This window comes from Colias croceus, chromosome 30 (genome assembly GCF_905220415.1).
Source record: "Colias croceus chromosome 30, ilColCroc2.1".
NCBI lineage: Eukaryota > Metazoa > Arthropoda > Insecta > Lepidoptera > Pieridae > Colias > Colias croceus.
This window is the reverse complement of record NC_059566.1, coordinates 2,243,276-2,262,557: the sequence shown is the minus strand read 5'-3', so window position 1 is coordinate 2,262,557 and position 19,282 is coordinate 2,243,276. Positions and strand designations below refer to the sequence as shown.

Here is a 19,282-nt window from a genome sequence, read left to right as displayed (position 1 = left end):
AACCTTGTAGCAAAGAATACGTAATAAAATTGGAATAATGTTGTTACTCGTGTTGAGCAACAAAATATGTTGCAGAAATGAGCAGAAATGCGAAAGTTAGTGGTATGACTATAAAGATAAATTATTATATTCGAAGAATATTAAAACGAAACGAAAGTACAAAATATTATTAAATATAACTACGGAAGTATCTGTGGCAAATGATATACTTATAGGTACATTTCGACGATTCAAATCGTTTTTGTAAGAAGTCTAGTAAATAAATAAACATTTGAGTTGGAGCGTTGTGGTTTTTTTACAAGGCACGAAAGAATGATATAGGTGGATATTGATGTATGTGATATAATATTATAAAAAAGGATTAGGTATGTAAGAAAATATGTCTGAAAAATGTGCGTAATCTTGATATAGCTTGGATAGATTTATCTAATAACAATATGAGAGGTGTTGGTTGTGAAAGATATTAATTTCTAGGATGAATTTATGAACTTTCTATAACAATTTATAGTTTCTCAATTCCTATGAGTGTTTCGTGGCAGTGGTAGACATTTCTTTAGACCTCGGCATTGATTATAAAAATTGCATTTTTGATATGATTGTGCAAAATTATGATGGGAGTTTCTCAGGGAAAAAATATTCATATGAAGAATTTGGTAGTTTTTCCTTTTAAGCCCTATGTTTGGGTGGAAATATCAATGCAATACTTAGTTTCCAATTGTCTGCTATCTCCTAGTGAAAGTCACATTAAAATCAGTCCAGCCATTGTAAAAAAATGTTATTTTGCTATGTGTAACGTCACGCATCATTTATTTAGAAAATCGACTTAGATTTCAATCAGACAATTTTATTTTTGAAGTGAAACTTGTATATGCGTGTTGAGAGTAAAATGAGATGTACCTAGTGAATAAATTTAGCTATAAGTACTAACTATAATAATATCAAGTATAATACACGTGTAACCTAGTTTTATATCTATTAAATAAGGCATGTTTCATTTCAAATAAACAGTATTCATCCAGCAGTCCTAGAGTTTCAATCCTCTCCCGAGGCACCACCTTACATGGCGACCCTGCCTAAAGTTTGTGCACGCGCGCGTGTATTTTGACACCGGCCGCCGCGTCGCCGATTTACATATATGGTAAACTATGTGTTCTCGGCCCGAGTAAATTAAATTATTAAAAATGAGTTTCGTAAAATCTTTTGGAGGCAACGCAAGTGTGAACTATAAAAAATGGGAAAGCAGCAGTCCAAGGAAGAATACGTAGTTATAGCCCAAAATTCTGCAGGGGGCACGAATAGTGCGCCAGTGGACCAGATTCAAGATAATTTGAAGACGTCAAATATATTATTATGCATTATCGTAATATGCTTGACTTTGGGTATTCTGTATGGAGTATTCAAAATATACAGAAAATGCCACTTAAGGTGGATACGACAGGAGGTCGCGAATAGCAGCAGGGAGCGTCGGTTTTCGTTCCGACGGCGCCAGGTGCAGGCGTACCCCGACTTGAAAATCGGCGAGAACGAGAACGAAGTGTAGTGATGTGAGTGATAAAAAAAAAAAAAAGCCAATAATAAGTGTAATGTGAGCGTGTACTTAAGTGTTTTCGTGAAAATTCAGCAGAATTGATGGACATTATATTATTTAGCGGACTTTAAGCGTATAGTATAATTTATTACAGTTACTATATATAAATAATAAAAAAAAAATGTGTATGTTATCGAAAAGGTATTAAAAATGTAACTTAACATGTAACCTAAATATAAAAGAAAATGATAATCTAATTAAAAATATTATTCTAACTTAGTATAAGTAATGTGTATACTTGTATTCTATAATAAATTTTACAGTTATTGTTAAAATATGCTGAGAATTGAGGCCTTCAATTCTATTCAGGTATGTTAAATATATATCTTTTTTTCATTAATTATATTATGTACTGTTAAACTCTATGGCAATATTTTTAAAGAAATTATGTGATGATTTGCTAGCTATTAGAACATATTTAATTAAAATAGGACCTTCTAGACGACAGGGTAAAATATTACAAACAAAACTAGGCGAAGCTAAATGTGTCATTGCAAAGTATAACAATTACATAGATAGTTTGGATAAGCAAAGCTTAGGAGAGGACGAGCTTATTGTTTTTAAAAAATATTGCGAGGATTTAAAGAAATTTTTTGCGGAAATTACTGAATTGTGTCAAATTTCAGAGAATTGTAATGGTTTTTCAACAATGGATAAATTTGACCTAAAAGTAGCTTTGAGCTTATTGCCAGTAATGAATGATGAATTGTCTAATTTACGACAACTTATCGATGGTATTGAATACTATAGTTCGGTTCTAAGTGATGAGACACAGTCGCATTTGATATCTTTTGTTTTGAAAAGCCGTTTGTCACAATCGGCTAGGCTAAAATTACAGACAAAATACGATAGCGTTCACAATCTCTTAAAAGATATGAAAATGCTACTTTTACCTAAAAAGTCTACAAGTGCTTTACAAAAACAATTTTTAAATTGTAAGCAAAACGATGCGTCTATTGATGCGTTCGGAAAAACCCTATCCGAATTATTCGTTGAACTTACAATTTCCCAATCCGAAGGCAATGAGGAAAAGTTCAATATTTTAAAATCAATAAATGAAAAACAGGCAATTAGGCAGTTTAGCGACGGATTGAGAAACCGTAGGATTGGTACCATTATTACGGCTCAGAGATTTGAATATTTGAAAGATGCGATTCAAGCCGCAATCGACGAGGACGTTTCAGGCTCAAGTTCAACCGCCGAAGTGTTAACACTAAGACATAGTAATAATCGTTTCTTTAAAACCACTTCCAGGCCGCCTTTTCATCAGAATACTCCAAGAGGTGCGTACCACAATAATAATCGTTGGCGAGGCAACGTTAACAACAACAACAACTGGCGACAGCCGCCTACCAGCACCAGACAATGGTCCCAGCAGCCTGAATCACAGCCACGGGGAGCGCCCCGGGGCAGAGCGCCATTTCGAGGTAGAACTTTTAATAATAATTATTATTTTAGGGGTCGTAAACCATTCAGAGGACAGATTCGTACAGCAGCGACTGACGAGTCACGGCCTCAATCGAGTTCATCCACTCAGAATTTAGAACCTGAAAATCAGTTTTTTCGTGCCTATAACATATAGTATTTTAGCTAGCGATAGTAGTTATTACATAGAGTTATTTTATAAAAACAGTCACGTATTTAATTGGCTTATAGATACGGGAGCCTCAATTTCGGCTATTAAATATAAACATGTTTTAGATTTTGACATCCCAATTAACAAAGAAAATATTACAATAAATGGGATAGGTGGAAAGGTACAGGCTATCGGATATGTATGTTTACAGTTGACGATACACGGGCAGTGTATGAGTCATAAGTTTTATGTATTTGACACCTTGCCTTGTAAGTCGCACGGTATTCTAGGGCAGGACTTTTTAGGAAAGTATGGAGCGGTCATTGATATGAAACATAATAATCTGTCACTATGGATTAGTGAATCTAAACAAATATCTTTGCAATTATTAGACTCGTGTAGTAATTTATTATCGTTACCGGCTAGGTCAGAATCGATTCATTTTATTAATACTAGTTTAACAGAGGAATGTTTGGTATGTACGAAAGAGTTGTGTGAGGGCGTATTTATTGCGAGTATGATAGTACATCCGATTGATGGTAAAATACCAGTCCGAATTTTGAATTCGACCTCGAAAGATATAACTTTGTCTGAAATTAAACTTGATATACAAAACTTGAAGGAATATAATATTTGTAGCTTTGATAAAATTGAGAAAAATGCATCGCGAGTTAAAACGTTATTTTCCAAGTTGAATTTAAGTAACTTAAATAAAGAAGAAAAAATTAATATAGAAAGTTTATGTGCTAAATATCCCGATATATTTTATCTGGAAGGAGACAAATTATCAACCACTGATATTTATCAACACTCAATTAAAGTAAAACCAGATATACAGCCAATTTTTTCAAAACCTTATCGATTGCCTCATGCATTGAAAAATGAAATTAATAACCAAATTGATCAAATGTTAAAAGAAAATATTATTGAACCATGTCAAAGTGAATGGTCCAGTCCAATTTTGTTAGTGCCAGAGAAATGTGACCAAAGTGGAAACAAAAAGTGGCGTTTGGTTATAGATTACAGAAAACTTAATAACAGTATATATGATGATAAATTTCCTCTTCCAAATATAACGGAAATTTTAGATTCTTTATCCGGTTGCATGTATTTTTCTCATTTAGATTTACATCAAGGCTATTATAATGTGAGCTTAGACCCAGACGGTCGCAAGTATACTGCTTTTTGTTCCGGACAGTTTCAGATGACTAGAATGCCTATGGGCTTAAAGACCAGCCCTAGTTCATTTTCGCGCATGATGACTATGGCGATGACAGGGTTAACATATGAGAAATGCTTGGTGTATCAGGACGATCTAGTCTGTTTTAGTAGGGATTTGTCTAGTCATATCAAAAATTTACAGTCGATTTTTGAAAGATTACGAAAAGTCAATCTAAAGTTAAATCCGCAGAAGTGTATTTTCTTACAGAAGGAACTGCTTTACTTGGGTCATATTGTATCAGCAGAGGGTGTTATACCAGATTCAGATAAAATAGAGGTTGTTAAAAACTACCCGGTTCCCACTAAAGTCGATGAAGTCAAAAGATTCGTTGCCTTTGTGAACTATTACAGAAAATTTATTCCTAATTTTGCAACAAAAGCATATGCGTTAAATAGTTTGTGTCGGAAAAATGTAACCTTCAAATGGGATAAAGAATGCCAAAAATCTTTTGAATTATTGAAACAAAATTTAATATCCCATCCCGTATTACAATATCCTGATTTTTCAGAGTCTAATCAATTTATCCTACAAACAGATGCATCAGGATACGGCGTAGGTGCAGTTTTGTGTAATAGCGACGGTAGACCTGTAGCGTATGCTAGTCGTAGTCTTAATAAAGCAGAAAAAAGGTATCCGACTATTGAAAAGGAATTGCTTGCGATCGTATGGGCTGTAAAGCATTTTCGTCCATATTTGTATGGAAGGACATTCAAAATTCAGACTGATCATAAGCCACTAATGTATTTATTTGGAATGCGAGATCCATCTAGTCGTTTAATTAAATTTAGATTAACGTTAGAGGAGTACGATTTTATAATTGAATATTTGAAAGGGAAGAATAATTCCGCCGCGGATGCACTTTCGCGTTTGCATTTAACTTCAGAGGAATTGAAAGAGATGAATCAAACGGTGATGAATGTAATGACGCGTGGTCAGTTGGCTAGACAACAACGGGATGCTATTATTTCTAAGAACGATTGGCCTGATCAACCAAAAGTTGTAGAAATACATAGTAAACCGAAATATTTCACAGAGTTACGTTTCATAAGCGCTTATGAATTAAATCGATATCGTAAAATGAAAGAGATAACGCATGAGAAGGGATGTTTGAGTTATGTACCCCCAATGAATACTATTTTTATTAATTTAGCTTCTCGATCGCAACTATCGCCAGACGAATTTGTGAGAGAGCTAGATATATTTTGTAAGAAAATAAATATTAAAGAAGTATACTTCATTAAAACTGAGAAAAATAATATATTCGTGGAAAAGTTAATAAATGAGATAGATAACATAAGTAATTGGTCCGGACCACGTATATGTATTTTAAGGGGAACAAAGAGAATAAGTAATAAAGACGATCAGCGTGTAATTTTAAATGATTTTCACATATTACCTACAAGTGGACATGCTGGCATAAGACGAATGGTAAATAACATAAAGAAATATTATTTTTGGCCAAGATTAGAAGCTGATGTTGTAGAATTTATAAAAAGGTGTGACAAATGTCAAAAACAAAAACATTCCTCACACTATACTAAGGAGCCTATGACGATAAGTTCAACGGCAAGTTCGGCGTTGGAAAAAATATATTTAGATATTGTAGGGCCGTTAGATAGGGATAGGGGGTTAGATTATAATTACGTATACATTTTAACTATACAATGTGAGTTGAGTAAGTATACCGAGGCTTATCCATTAACGTCAAAAAGGTCGAGTGAAGTAGCTAGGAACTTTGTTAACAATTGGATTCTCAGGTATGGAATCCCGAAGGAAATTGCTACAGACAGAGGTACGGAGTTTTTATCGGACACAATGAAAGAGGTTTGTAAACTTTTGCATATTAAAAAGCTGCAGTCAACCGCATATCACCATCAGAGTATCGGTGCCTTGGAGAATTCGCACAAACATTTGGGTAACTACTTGCGAATACAGACAGGAAATCACCCAGAAGCTTGGAGCACGTGGCTTCCATTTTGGTGTTTTTCCTATAACACTGCGGTACATACAGAGACCAAGTTTACTCCCTATGAGTTGGTATTCGGTAAAAAATGTAATTTACCATCAAATTTGCAATCTGCACAAGTTGAGCCTTTGTACAATTTTGATAATTATCCTTTAGAACTCAAATTTAGAATACAGACGTCACAAAAAGAGGCGAGAGAAAATCTTATATCTAGTAAATTGAAAAGAAAAGAAAAGTATGATCGTAATATTAATCCGGTTACTTATAAACCGAATGATTTAATTTTAATAAAAAATGAAACAGGTAATAAGTTTCAAAACATATATTTAGGTCCATATAAAGTAGTAAGGGAATGTTCACCCAATGTAGAAATAATTAAAGATAATAAAAACTATGTTATTCATAAAAACAGAACAAAAATGTATTTTGAACCAATTACCTAATAATTTTGTTAAGAGTTTATAATATTATGTTCTATTTAGTTTGTAATAGAAATAATTATGATAATATTATGACATTGTATTGTATTAACATAAGTGATAAGTGGTAGTATGTAAGCTAAAATAAAATAAATTGTTCATATTTATTTTATTTTTTTTATTGCGGTGGAGATGAGATGTACCTAGTGAATAAATTTAGCTATAAGTACTAACTATAATAATATCAAGTATAATACACGTGTAACCTAGTTTTATATCTATTAAATAAGGCATGTTTCATTTCAAATAAACAGTATTCATCCAGCAGTCCTAGAGTTTCAATCCTCTCCCGAGGCACCACCTTACAAAAATTTCAAGGTCGCGTCATGGCAATACCGTCACGACATGGGGTAAGGCGACGATTTTGGTATTTTTTTAATCTTGCCAAAGAAGTTTCACTTCTAACACGTGTATGAAGACACACAAGCTCTTTTTTGTATAGGTCTCAGTATAGGTGACCGGCCTCCTCGGTAGTGGTTGACGCGTGAGCGTAACACCGAGGGTTCCTGGGTTCGATTCCCGATCGATCGATCACCTAGGTACTTGTCCCTAAAGAAAATCGATCAGTGAAACAGATGTATAATGCATCTGCCCCTTACCCCACTTGGGGACACGGGACTTCACTTTTTTTTCAGTATAGGTAGAGTAAAAAAGAGGTGAAAATAAAACACAAATTTTAAAATAGTCTTATATTCAGTACTTAACGAAAACCAAAACATAATTATGGTATAATTTCTAATAATCTAAGCTTACAATTAAAAGCGACAATCTGTACATATGAGAAAAAATTTATACAGTTTTTTTTTTATTACAATTGAAGGCAATGAAATCTATTATACAGGGTGTCCCACTGTTGGTATACTAAGCTCAAAGGAGGTTATAGTTTTGCATACACTGAGTACGTAAAAAATACTTATAAAATTCCAGACGCATTTTTTTTTTCAAATAGATTAATTGTTAAAACTCTATGTGTACACCCATAACAAACAACCCGCCCACTTTGCCACCAGCACGTGAGCTATCGTTTAAGATTATGTTTTCATAGACAGAATGTTCACATTAGCGAAGCGGTATATGCCGATTGCGCGAAGCTAGAGAAGAAAACATGGATTTTCAGGAAAAATTTAGCATTTTTCACGTAATTTTGTTGTTAAAGTATTTTTTTCGTGATCAGTGTATGCAAAACTACAAGTCCCTTCGCGGTTAGTATACCAAAGTGGGACACCCTGTATAATTTTATAGCCAGTTTTACGACTTCTGAATATCTTCTTTAGCTTATCTGTCAGTTAAAATGACAATGAATAATTATAGTGTTCAATAAACTATCAGGAACTTTATCAGCAAGTCGTGAAACTGGCAAATATGCATTTCTATATTAATGTACCAACTGTGAAAAAGAGTAATGTTTTACCTTTATTCCAAACAATTTGTGTAACTTATTCACAATTCTATAATTACTAATTAAATTTATAGTAAAGACGTCAATAATATTTTGTTAAAAACCGATCTTTTTCAACCAAAAACTCGATTTTAGAACAAAAATTATTGTTTCGTCTCTAATTAATATAAACTTTTTAGTAAGTTAAAAAACCTTAGTATCTATTTATTATTATTTTTCTTTTTGATTTAAATAAATAGCATTTCAACTTTATCTCAAAATGAATCCTTAATTTTGATGAAGTGATTTTTTGGCAAAACACATTAAACTAATTTTTAAAAATTATCGACTGGCTACCAAAAATAAAAATATTGCAATACAATATCTAAATATCTTATTTTCTCGATAAATTTGCGCCAGATACGATACTTAAATAATGAAGAAAAAAAAAGACTTAAAATGATAGTTTTAATTTTAAGCAACCAAAAAATGTACTACTTTTCCATATATTCGTGGTCCGATTTAGATTTTTACGAATATTAACCTAAGATTGCATCAAAATGGTGAGCCAGCCAAGAAAAATTTGCAAAATAATGTCTAAACATTTATTTATACTTTCCCAACAACAATAATATGAAAAAATCTTAATTAAATCAAGCGGTCAATATTTAAAAAATCTATACTAAATACCGACTCAAACAAACTATTAAAATGAATCTACCCGCAAAAACATTTTCATTTTTTACCGCGTACTCGATAAAACTTCATTTTTATATAAGAAAACGCGGGTAGACGCATTTTTTACTAAATTTAACTAATGATTATGGAGGAAGCAAAAGAAAATACATTATTATTATTATATATATTAATCTGGGAGTTGTGTGTCGATGCGATAACGTCGAATCACCCAAAACTAATCCAATACCTCATTTAAGCCCATTGATACTGGAAAAAAATTAATTATTTTATTTATATAAACAAAAAAACTAAAAAAAACACGCTTAAACTCATGAATATGTCACCGATCCTTGATAATAAAGTTTGAACATCTGTCCGTGTAAGTCAAAATCGAAAGGAGTCGGTTACACACAAACACACAGGTGAAGCTAATATAGGCATGTTAAAAACATTAGGGATTTTATCGAATTTTTCTTTTTTGGATACATCGCTGTTGTTTCGCTATGGTGTCACTTATTATTAATTTTTAATTAATTTTAGTGCATTGGGGAAATTTCGGAAATTTTAATTTTATATGGAGTTTCTTTCCGATTCTTCTCCATAGATACTGCTTTCCGAATCGGTGGTAAATGTTAAAAATATGTTATGACGACGTAAAGTGCTTCTCGAAGTCTAATTGAATAAATAAATGTTTGATTTTGGGCATCATTTTATTTAAAGTATCGAGAAAGTATGAAAATATATAAGTTTGATAATAACAAAAAATTGAATGGGTTCCATACCGAAAGTGTAAAAACGGGAGCCTGTTACTGACACTATGCTGTCTGTCTGTCCATCTCTGTTTTATGAACCGTTAATGTGATAGTTATACATTTGAATTTTTCAGATATGATGTATGCTTTTGCAAATAATCAAATAATAGGAAATCCAGGTTAAGCAACGGTTGGCGCGGTCACGAATCGGATGGGTGAACATTTTTTTTCAGTTGCTTTTTAGCAACTTTATATGTACCCTTATCGTTAATCCGTCTTACGATTGACCGTTTTATCAAGCTTTAGTTACGTAAGTTCTCATTGTTTTTAGGTCAAAATGTGTAACTTATAATGGTTTAAAAATAAAATATTATTTATTTATTTACTAGCTGTCCCGTCAAACGTTATTCTGCATTACTCTTTAAAATAGATGTGAGCCGATTCTCGCATATAACCCATAGACACGCAACATTTCACGAGAATCGGTCTAGCCGTTTCGGAGGAGGTAACTAACATAACACAAGAATTTTATGTATAAATAGAGATTTACCCCGTTCAAAATCACCCCAATGCACTGTATCTATTTTCTAACACCACTACCGAAACAACACGATTTACCCACTATTACTTTTCTGATTAAGTGACAAAGTCGTACCCCAGGTATTTCTTATTTTTCCTTCTCACGCGAGCAGCCTTTTTATCATCATAATCCTCTGACGTATCTTGATCATATATGTTATTTTCCACCACCCAGTCCTCGCCAATCTCAGTTTTAATTTGCTTCACTTGTTCCCGGACTGACGGGGACTTTTTCTTTCTCTTTCTCTCCTCTCTAGACTTCCTTGGCCTCTCTTCGAGGACCAAATGTGGATATTCCTCCACAATGAAACTCTCTGGCTCGTAGCTGGTTGTTATTTCTACTCCTACAGAGGGATCAACGTCCGGCAATATGTAGTAATTCTCAAAATCACCGTGTAGTGTTATCTCGTTCATTTCTGTTGTGAAATGTCGTTTTTTCTTGCCGCTGTTACAATGTTTTATGTATGCATATTTGGGTTTAGTGTCGTCTGGTATGATATTGACCGTCCATTCTTGATGTTCGGACGCAGGAATTTCCTTTACTTCCTCCATAGTTATCTCTTGTTCTTCAGCTATTTCGTATATGAAATTATCGGAGATGTTCCCGTCGTCCATTATTTGCAGGACTTCGGTTTGGTTCTGTAGATTCGGGTCAATTTCGCCTTCTGTTTGCTCGTGGCTTGTCGATGTTTGCGGTATGATCTGAAATAAAATTTTTAATGAATAATACATGACAATGTAATATTATCTCTAATATCTCTAAGAATAAATATTAGTAGGATTAGTATAACCTTGTATAGTTTGTTATCAAGTTGTCCTTTGCATAATAAGTAAGGATGGCTATTTCATTATTAATATTAAAATGCAACTATGTTTGTTGGTATGTCGTTCACGCAGCAACAGAGCAAGTATATGATACGACTAGATCTCCGCCCGCGGTTTCAAAGAAAATACCCGCATCGTTCCTGAGATTTCAGGGATAAAACGTAGCCTATGTCTTATTCTGTCTGTACAGCTACATATCTACATATTTACAAATTTCATTGTAATTGGTTCAGCAGTATTTGCGTGAAAGAGTAACAAACATTCATCTATCCATACTTACACGTTTGTTATAACTTTCGCGTTTATAATATTTGTAGGATTTAAAAAAAACTCTGTCTGACATTTATATTATTATAATTTTTTGTTAGATGGTTAGATTGTAGCTAGCATTTACAGCAGTGAAACGTCTAATTTCTATGAGATTTTCCTATAAGTTAGTTTGTTAATCATTTATTTGCTGACATATAAATGCGAAAGTAACGTCTGTCTGTCTGTCTGTTACGCTTTCCAGCTTAAACCAACCGATTTTGATGAAACTTGGCTCAGACAATCTTTAGACCCTGAGAAAGAGCATAGGCTACCTTTTATTGCGAAATATGTACCACGGGCGAAGCCGGGGCGGACCGATAGTATATGTTATAAAAGTCGAAATAATAACTGCATACCTCAATAATCTGCTTGGGATCGGGCATCTTAGTGATCACCTGCTCCGACTGTGTGATGGAGGCCTCCGCTTTGTCACTCTCAACTTTAACAACCCACAGCTGTTTCTTCTGTAGGTTCTTTAGTGATCTGTAAAGAAAAATAAATATTTTTAAGTTATATACATGTTTTATTAAACATAATCTTAAGTTTTAGGATTTTTGAAGTGAAACTTCTTTAGGCGCGTTGAGAGTAAAATTTCAAGGTCGCATCACGGCAATACCGTCACGTCGTGGTAAGGCGACGATTTTGGTAGCTTTGAATCTTGCCAAAGAAGTTCCACTTCTGACGGGTGTACTCGGCACACACGCTGTTTTTTAATAGTTTACTAATAAAAACATATTGTTATTTATTATTGCAAAATTGAGATTAAATAAATATTGAATTGAATTAAAAAAAAACTTATTAATGCGGGTTTTTATAATGATCAACAAAACAAAGTGTTGTGTGTGTTTAAAAGGGAATTTATTAGATACTACAATACTTTTTCTTATAGGGATCTTGTCGAAAACCAGCGCCAGGCATATGCCTGGCACATGCTGAACTCGATCCTTTTTGGCGATACAGGGGCACTTTTATCTAACATTGTTTTATTTTTTGTTTTTGTATTGTTTATTCATTTCTTTTTTGTAATTCTTTTTTTTATGATTTTACTGTATTGTGTCTCACTATTTTGCAAATAAACATTTTTTCTTTCTTTCTTTTCTTTTCCAAATCTATGATTTTTATACTGAATCATTTAGAAAATAAACTAAATTGGAAAGGTAAATACTAATTTAAATATATTATTTGATTGAATACTTACAGATAACCCAAAGTATCGACGAGTTGCCTCACGTTAAGGCGAGATATCGCCTCGGGCTCTTTTTTACACGACTCCATACTGTAGTTGTGTTCTATGCGTATTATGTCGGCCGCTGAAAATAATATTTATTTTTAACCGACTTCAAAAAAAGGAGGAGGTTATCAATTGGTACGGCCGGTATATTTTTTTATCATTATTCTAAGTGATATTTTCAAGTTTGAATTTATAGCATAACTAACTAACTAACTATAAATTATGAATTACTAGCTTTCCACCCGCGCCATCGCCCACGCAGTCAAAGAAAATCCCGCATAGGTCCCGTTCCCGTGGGATTTCCGGGATAAAACCTATCCTATATCCTTTCTCGGGTATCAAAATATCTCTATACCCATGCAAATTGGTTCAGTAGTTAAGGCGTGATTGAGTAACAGACAGATAGACAGAGTTACTTTCGCATTTATAATATTAAGTATAGATGAAAGATTGGTAATTTTTATGATAAATCAGGTAAGTAAAGGGTAAGCATAACAAAATAGTTACGTTTGTAAAAAAAATTTTGAATTCCCTAACATTTAATTTATTAGACATCATAAAAACAGAAAAATCGTTACAATTCATTATAATATAATAAGTTTAAAAAAATATTTTATTGTACAATATGAGGTGAGCGAAAATATCGGTAATTTTATTTTTACAAAAAACAGGAAGCTGCAACAAAAAACTTATCTAAATACCAATAAATTCTTAAATAACATAATATTTTCCAACCTTAACCCACCAATTTTTTTTAAAGCTATTGCATAGCTTCTATCGCGGATTCGCGGGCCTTGAGCGCGGGGACCGAATCCAGAAATTGCGTAACGAAAAACCTCACGCTCCCCACTCCAACGGGCGGAGGTGTGGCTTGAAGGCATACAATAGCTTTACCGCGGCAGACCCCGAGTGATACACGACTTTTTTTTATATTTTTTTATATATTTTCCTACCTTTCTTCTGCTCCGGCGTTTGCTGCGCCGGCGCCGCTTGTTCCTGCGGCGTGAGCAGCTCGGGCAGCATCGGCGAGTCGATCCATAGCCCTTGGGCGTCTAACTCGAAATGGTACCTGAGTAATTTATTTTATGTGCTATAATATGGGTATTATTTATTGTACTAATTAAAAAAATAATTTTATCAAGAATACATAAAATTATTGTAGTATTAATTTTATGTATTCTTGATAAATTTTTAATTGTGTAATGAATTTTATGTTTTTATACAAATTTTTTTTCTCGATGGATAATAAATTTGATTAACTATGTATTTTTAGACTTAAAACTGAAAAATTTTAAGACCAGCTGTTTTTTTATAATTGTTGTATACGCCTGCTTTATGGCCAATTCAGTTTAGGAAATAATGATTAATGTACTTCTGTAAATTGTATTAATTGAGTCATTATTGGTGTGTCTAATAAATAAATAAATAAATAAATAAAAAAGAGTGTGTGTACTTATGTACACGCGTTAGAAGTTATACTTCTTTGGCGTATGGAAAAAATACTAGAATATACAACTTGAACATAGTTATCAATTTTCATACCACCTAGAACTAACTTCATGCTGTTAAATTTATGTGTCGGTGTGCGCGCGCATCGTAAAAATTCATTATCAAGTTTATATATAAGGAAACCCAATGTAGGACTTTATGAGGTTGGTTCAAAATATAAATACATACATATAAATATAATTTGTAGTATGTCATAATTTTAGAAATATCATATTCTAAATGATTGAAGGGACTTAAAGTCTGTGAAACATATATTTTGTACATTTTAATCTGTTAGAGACCTATTGGATAACTTAGTGTTAAAGGTACAAGTCCGAGACAGGCACGGTATGAAATTGATTCTAAGCGCGGCAACACTGCTGCCTGCAGACGCAACGCGCAGCGATTCATAGATGTTCATAGAAACAAGTGTTGTCTCGGACTTGTACCTTTATACACTTAAACCAATTGTAGATAATGAGCATGTTTTACCAATAACAAAGCTATAAAATTAAAAATTGCCATTTTTATAGTTTTCCTCTGTAGATACTGCTTCCTAAACTGGATTTACTGGTAATTATCAAGTTGAAGATTGTATTTTTTAAATTAGGCGCGAAACGAAAGACATTTTTCATAACAGCGCCATCTACATGCCTTATGAAGAAACTCTACGTAACAATGGCATATACAACAGCATACAACAGCATTTCGTTGTTTTGTATTACAATATATTTATTTAATGAAATACATTTCTAATTAACTTGAAGAAGTGAAAATTCATTAATTTGTTTTCACTTTTCTTTTAATTTTACTTCATATAGATAGGTAATCAGTACATAGTATAAAACAAAGTCACTTTCTCTGTCCCTATGTCCCTTTGTAAGCTTAAATCTTTCAAACTTCGCAACGGATTTTGATGCGGTTTTTTTAAATAGATAGAGTGATTCAAGAGGAAGGTTTTAGTATATAAATTATTATGTTTTAGACAAAGCGGGCGAAGCCGCGGGCGGAAAGCTAGTATATAATAAAAAAATACATTTGTGAGTATTATAACGATTATTATATTATAGTTACTAATTTTAGATTTAAACTCCATAGATTTGATCATAACTGATATTCCAAGAGAAATAACCTAACATAAGACTGTGTATGAAATGTTCTTCAAATTACCATAACCTAATTTTTCTCATTAACACCTTAACCTCAACCTTTCTACTATTTGCTTGCCAAATTATATCAAAATCAGTTCAGTAGTTTAGAAGTGAAACTGCTTACACATACATTGAATAATCAAGTTTTTTGTTAAAAAATAAAAACCTATACTACAACATTGATTAATGCTGATTGATAACAGAATATTGGTCATACTTACATTTCAAATTTAAATAATATCTATAAAAAAACTGTGTTTTCAGATTGAGCTATATCTACATAATATACTAATTTAAAAAAGCTGAAGAGTTTGTTTGTTTGTTTGTTTGAACGCGCTAATCTCGGTATCTACTGGTCCGATTTGAAAAATTCTTTTGGTGTTAGATAGCCCATTTATCGAATATATCATCACGCTAAGACACGCTATAGGCTATATTTATCACGCTAAGACCAACAGGAGCGGAGCAATGCGGGTGAAACCACGCGGAACAACTAGTTATAGTTTAAAATAAGACCAATTTACCTAGACAAGTAAGTTAATGAAATTTGAGTTTGAGTTAGTTTAGACTGATCAAGTTAACTCATATATAATATAGTTAATAAATTATAATATATTCTTTATAATATTGTAATGTATGTACAAGTTGTTGCATTTAAGTCGTAAATTCCTATTTTTACACATTTTTACGATTCATAAGTGTTTCCAAGGTCTATTTGAATAAGTAAATGTATGAATTTGAGTTGAAAGTCTAATTGAATGAATGTTTGAGTTAGAACTCACCCGCACAGCTGCAAGTTAACATGCCTCCAGAGGCACTCGCTCTCCTCCTGCATAGCACCCTCGATCCAGTCCTGTCGTTTGTCATCTGTGTCCGATGTGGTATTGACACTGAAATAAAAATTATATATTCTACTAGCTGTCCTAGAAAAAATAAAGTTGTTCTGTCTTGCTCTTATCACTAAGGGACATGAAAAATAGATGGCTGATTGTCAGATCTACCCGATAGGAACTACAGGAATTTCGGCTGTTTTCGAGAATTGGTATTTTAATAATAATATTGCGACAGGAACATTTAATATACATATAAGAAAATATATAATATAAAATAAACTTTTAGCCATATTCAACCTATATCAGGTGACTTTTAAACATGTTAAAACATCTCTTTCTCATTGGAAATTTATTTGTTAAATACATAAGCTATAAATTCAGGTCTGAGAATATGTCATAAAATATTGCATACTGTTATGAAAAATATGAATAAAATTTGATTAAAAATTAAAGATAAATAAACATACATAGAAAAGATTTTGATTCCAAGAAAGGACAAAGGCCTATTATGAGAATGTAGGTCATAACCTAAAGCCTAAGAAAACGTTATTGATGTAAATAGACATAATATCCAAATTATTAGTAAATAATCAAATCAGTCAATAATAATTACTTCTACTTGTTAATAAAAATGGGTGTAGGGTTACTTGTAAAACACCAGCAACCTCGCAGGACAAGATAGCTAACATCATAAGTAACAATATTTGTTCTACGACTTTTGGCATAACGCAATAAATTATTTTTAAATGATTTTTTAAACCTTTATTGTACTCTCCTAACATTTGTAAGTCTATGTTCTATTCATTATCGGATGGACAACGCGACGCCTCCTTCCCGCTCTCGTTCGTTTCTTGTTTACGTAATTTATGGGAGGCGTAGAGTTTATAATATTCAAACGGAAAATTAAATGAATATTTATTTTTGTATGAAAATAAAATCTTACAAATTATCAAAAGTCGTAGAACAAATGTTGTTACATATGATGTTAGCTATCTTGTCCTGCGAGGTTGCCGGTGTTTTACAAGTAACCCATATAGAATGAAAAGGCTATATGGCCTACAAAAATAACAAAAATCCTGTTTAAATTTTAATATTAAAATAAAATGTTCGAAAATATTATATTATATGAATGTTCATTCAGTTATAAAATAAAACAATATAAATACAACATTCAACATTCAATATACATCATTATCTATAATAAATTATGCTTAACTTCTCACAATCCTAATATAATAATGCAAAAAATATTTAAACGTAAAATATTATACACATTATATAATTGTCTTCATTAATATATTCATAATAATGAAACAAATAGAAAGTTGACATATTTACGAATATTTCAGAGAAACTCAGAAATAAGTGTATTTCACAACACACATTTGAGTAGTATCTATGGTAAGGGAATAGAGTCGAAAATGGAACCAAAAAATTGTTATGTACAAAATGAATTACAACCTATAGATTAACAATTAATGAAAAACACAAGAATGAAATTAGGTTTTAACGTGATATTACGGCGAATTATGGGCAAAATTGTAATGTAAACATCTTATAGGAAACGATTTAATGATTTTGTTATCATGCATTTACTTGCGTATACAAAGCGTCGAGGTCATTGGGCGAAGCCCGAATGAATTCTAGCTACACGTATAGAAAATTTGTGGTGTGGTTAAATAAAAGGCGGGAAAACACTCACTTGTAGAAGGAAAAGCTGCAGACCACATCATATTCCAAATTGCAGCCCTCTACAACGCATTTTTGAGCACTCATGTTGGGAACCCTAGCCGCGCTAACCAAACATGGACCCCGATCACTCACATCCTTATTTTAACGTGAAAAATTAAAAATATACACATTTAGCGCCTAAACTAACTTTCAAACAAACTAATTTGATGGATCTTTGGAAAATTATCAATCAAATGTCGAAAATGACATGCTGTCACGAAAAGTCCAAGTCCCAAATGCGTGCCACTGCCATGAAATGGTGATGTAATTTACCATGAGAAATTTGTTATTTGTAGTGGCAGCACCGTCTTCATGATTTATTAAATCGATTCGAGACATCGATTCAAATTAGAGTTGATAAATGTTTCGATTGATAAAAGCTTAACTTTGAATATTGTGTGAAGAATCTTTAAAATTTCAGATTCAAGAAAGTATTTCGATCTTAAATGTATTGTTTAAAAACTCATGATTACTTTAAACAGCTTATAAAACTAGATGCTTATATCTTTTTTGAAAATAACTAAAATGAATTAATTTTATTTTCATTAATTTGAATTGGAAATTGTTAATATTTACTTAAGTATTTATTCGGATTGTGTTTTATATACATTTTATTGAACATAATATAAAAAGTGCAGAAAACGTGACAATTTTATAACAACACACCATGAGTTAATAAAAGCTTTGTCTTAAAAAGCTCTTAGTAACTCACGGCGTAATTAGGACTTAGGTAGAACGTGAGTAGAACTAGAACCAACTAGAATAAATATAGAATAAACTTATTCTATAAACTTAAAGTCAAAACATATGGTTTGTTATCGGCGAACAGTTTACTATATTATGTCAAGCAAATTAATCATAATCACCAACTACTTATATTATTATTTGCCATATATGCCAAAAAGCATTAGTTCCCTCAGAAAAAAGTTTAATTTACTCATTTGCAGTATGAAATAGTAGGTAGTACCTTCAAGAAAAATTTCCCGAAAAGTTTCCATTTAGATTATCCGGCATTATGGGCAAAAATACGCTTTAAAAACGGAATTGTTTATAAAATAAATCGATTTCCATACAATCGAATATTAATCGAATATAATTGTTGCTATATCAAAAATAAATCATAGACAACAATAAAAGCTTTTTCGCTCCAATCGAAGAAGGTTATATAACGAAACTGCCAGATTAGAAAATTGAGAAAAAATATTAAAACATGCGTTTTAGACAAAATATGGAGGAAATAACTATATATGCAACTAAGTTTAACACTCTTTAATCAAACCAGATACATGAATCAATTATTTTTAAAACTTTTTATCCATATTAATTTACCATAGACAAGTATTCAGCTACGTATTGATCGCCTCCATTTCATGAACATATTATGCTACTTCCGGTGCAGCAAAGCTATTTTTGTAATACCTAACCTCTTGTTGCATGGTTTTCATATGAAATGTTAGGCATATTTCTTTTATCAGAACTGCATCTAAATAATTCAA

The 19,282-nt window shown here is 32.3% G+C and overlaps 1 protein-coding gene across 2 annotated transcripts; it reads right to left on the bottom strand.

The window, feature by feature from the left end:
• Positions 1 to 8,959: 8,959 nt before the first annotated feature.
• Positions 8,960 to 18,046, bottom strand: LOC123704644. 2 transcript variants are annotated; one of them, XM_045653049.1, is made up of 7 exons: positions 17,758 to 18,046; positions 16,005 to 16,112; positions 13,537 to 13,652; positions 12,551 to 12,662; positions 11,709 to 11,835; positions 10,295 to 10,920; positions 8,960 to 9,154 (listed from the first exon to the last, which is right to left on the bottom strand). In XM_045653049.1, the coding sequence occupies exons 1-7, from the start codon at positions 17,829 to 17,831 to the stop codon at positions 9,136 to 9,138; spliced, it is 1,182 nt and encodes a 393-aa protein (XP_045509005.1). In that variant the 5' UTR covers positions 17,832 to 18,046; the 3' UTR covers positions 8,960 to 9,135. The 2 variants fall into 2 exon arrangements, with proteins under 2 accessions (XP_045509005.1, XP_045509004.1); XM_045653048.1 differs by lacking the exon at positions 8,960 to 9,154 and having other exon boundaries at positions 10,229 to 10,920.
• Positions 18,047 to 19,282: the final 1,236 nt, after the last annotated feature.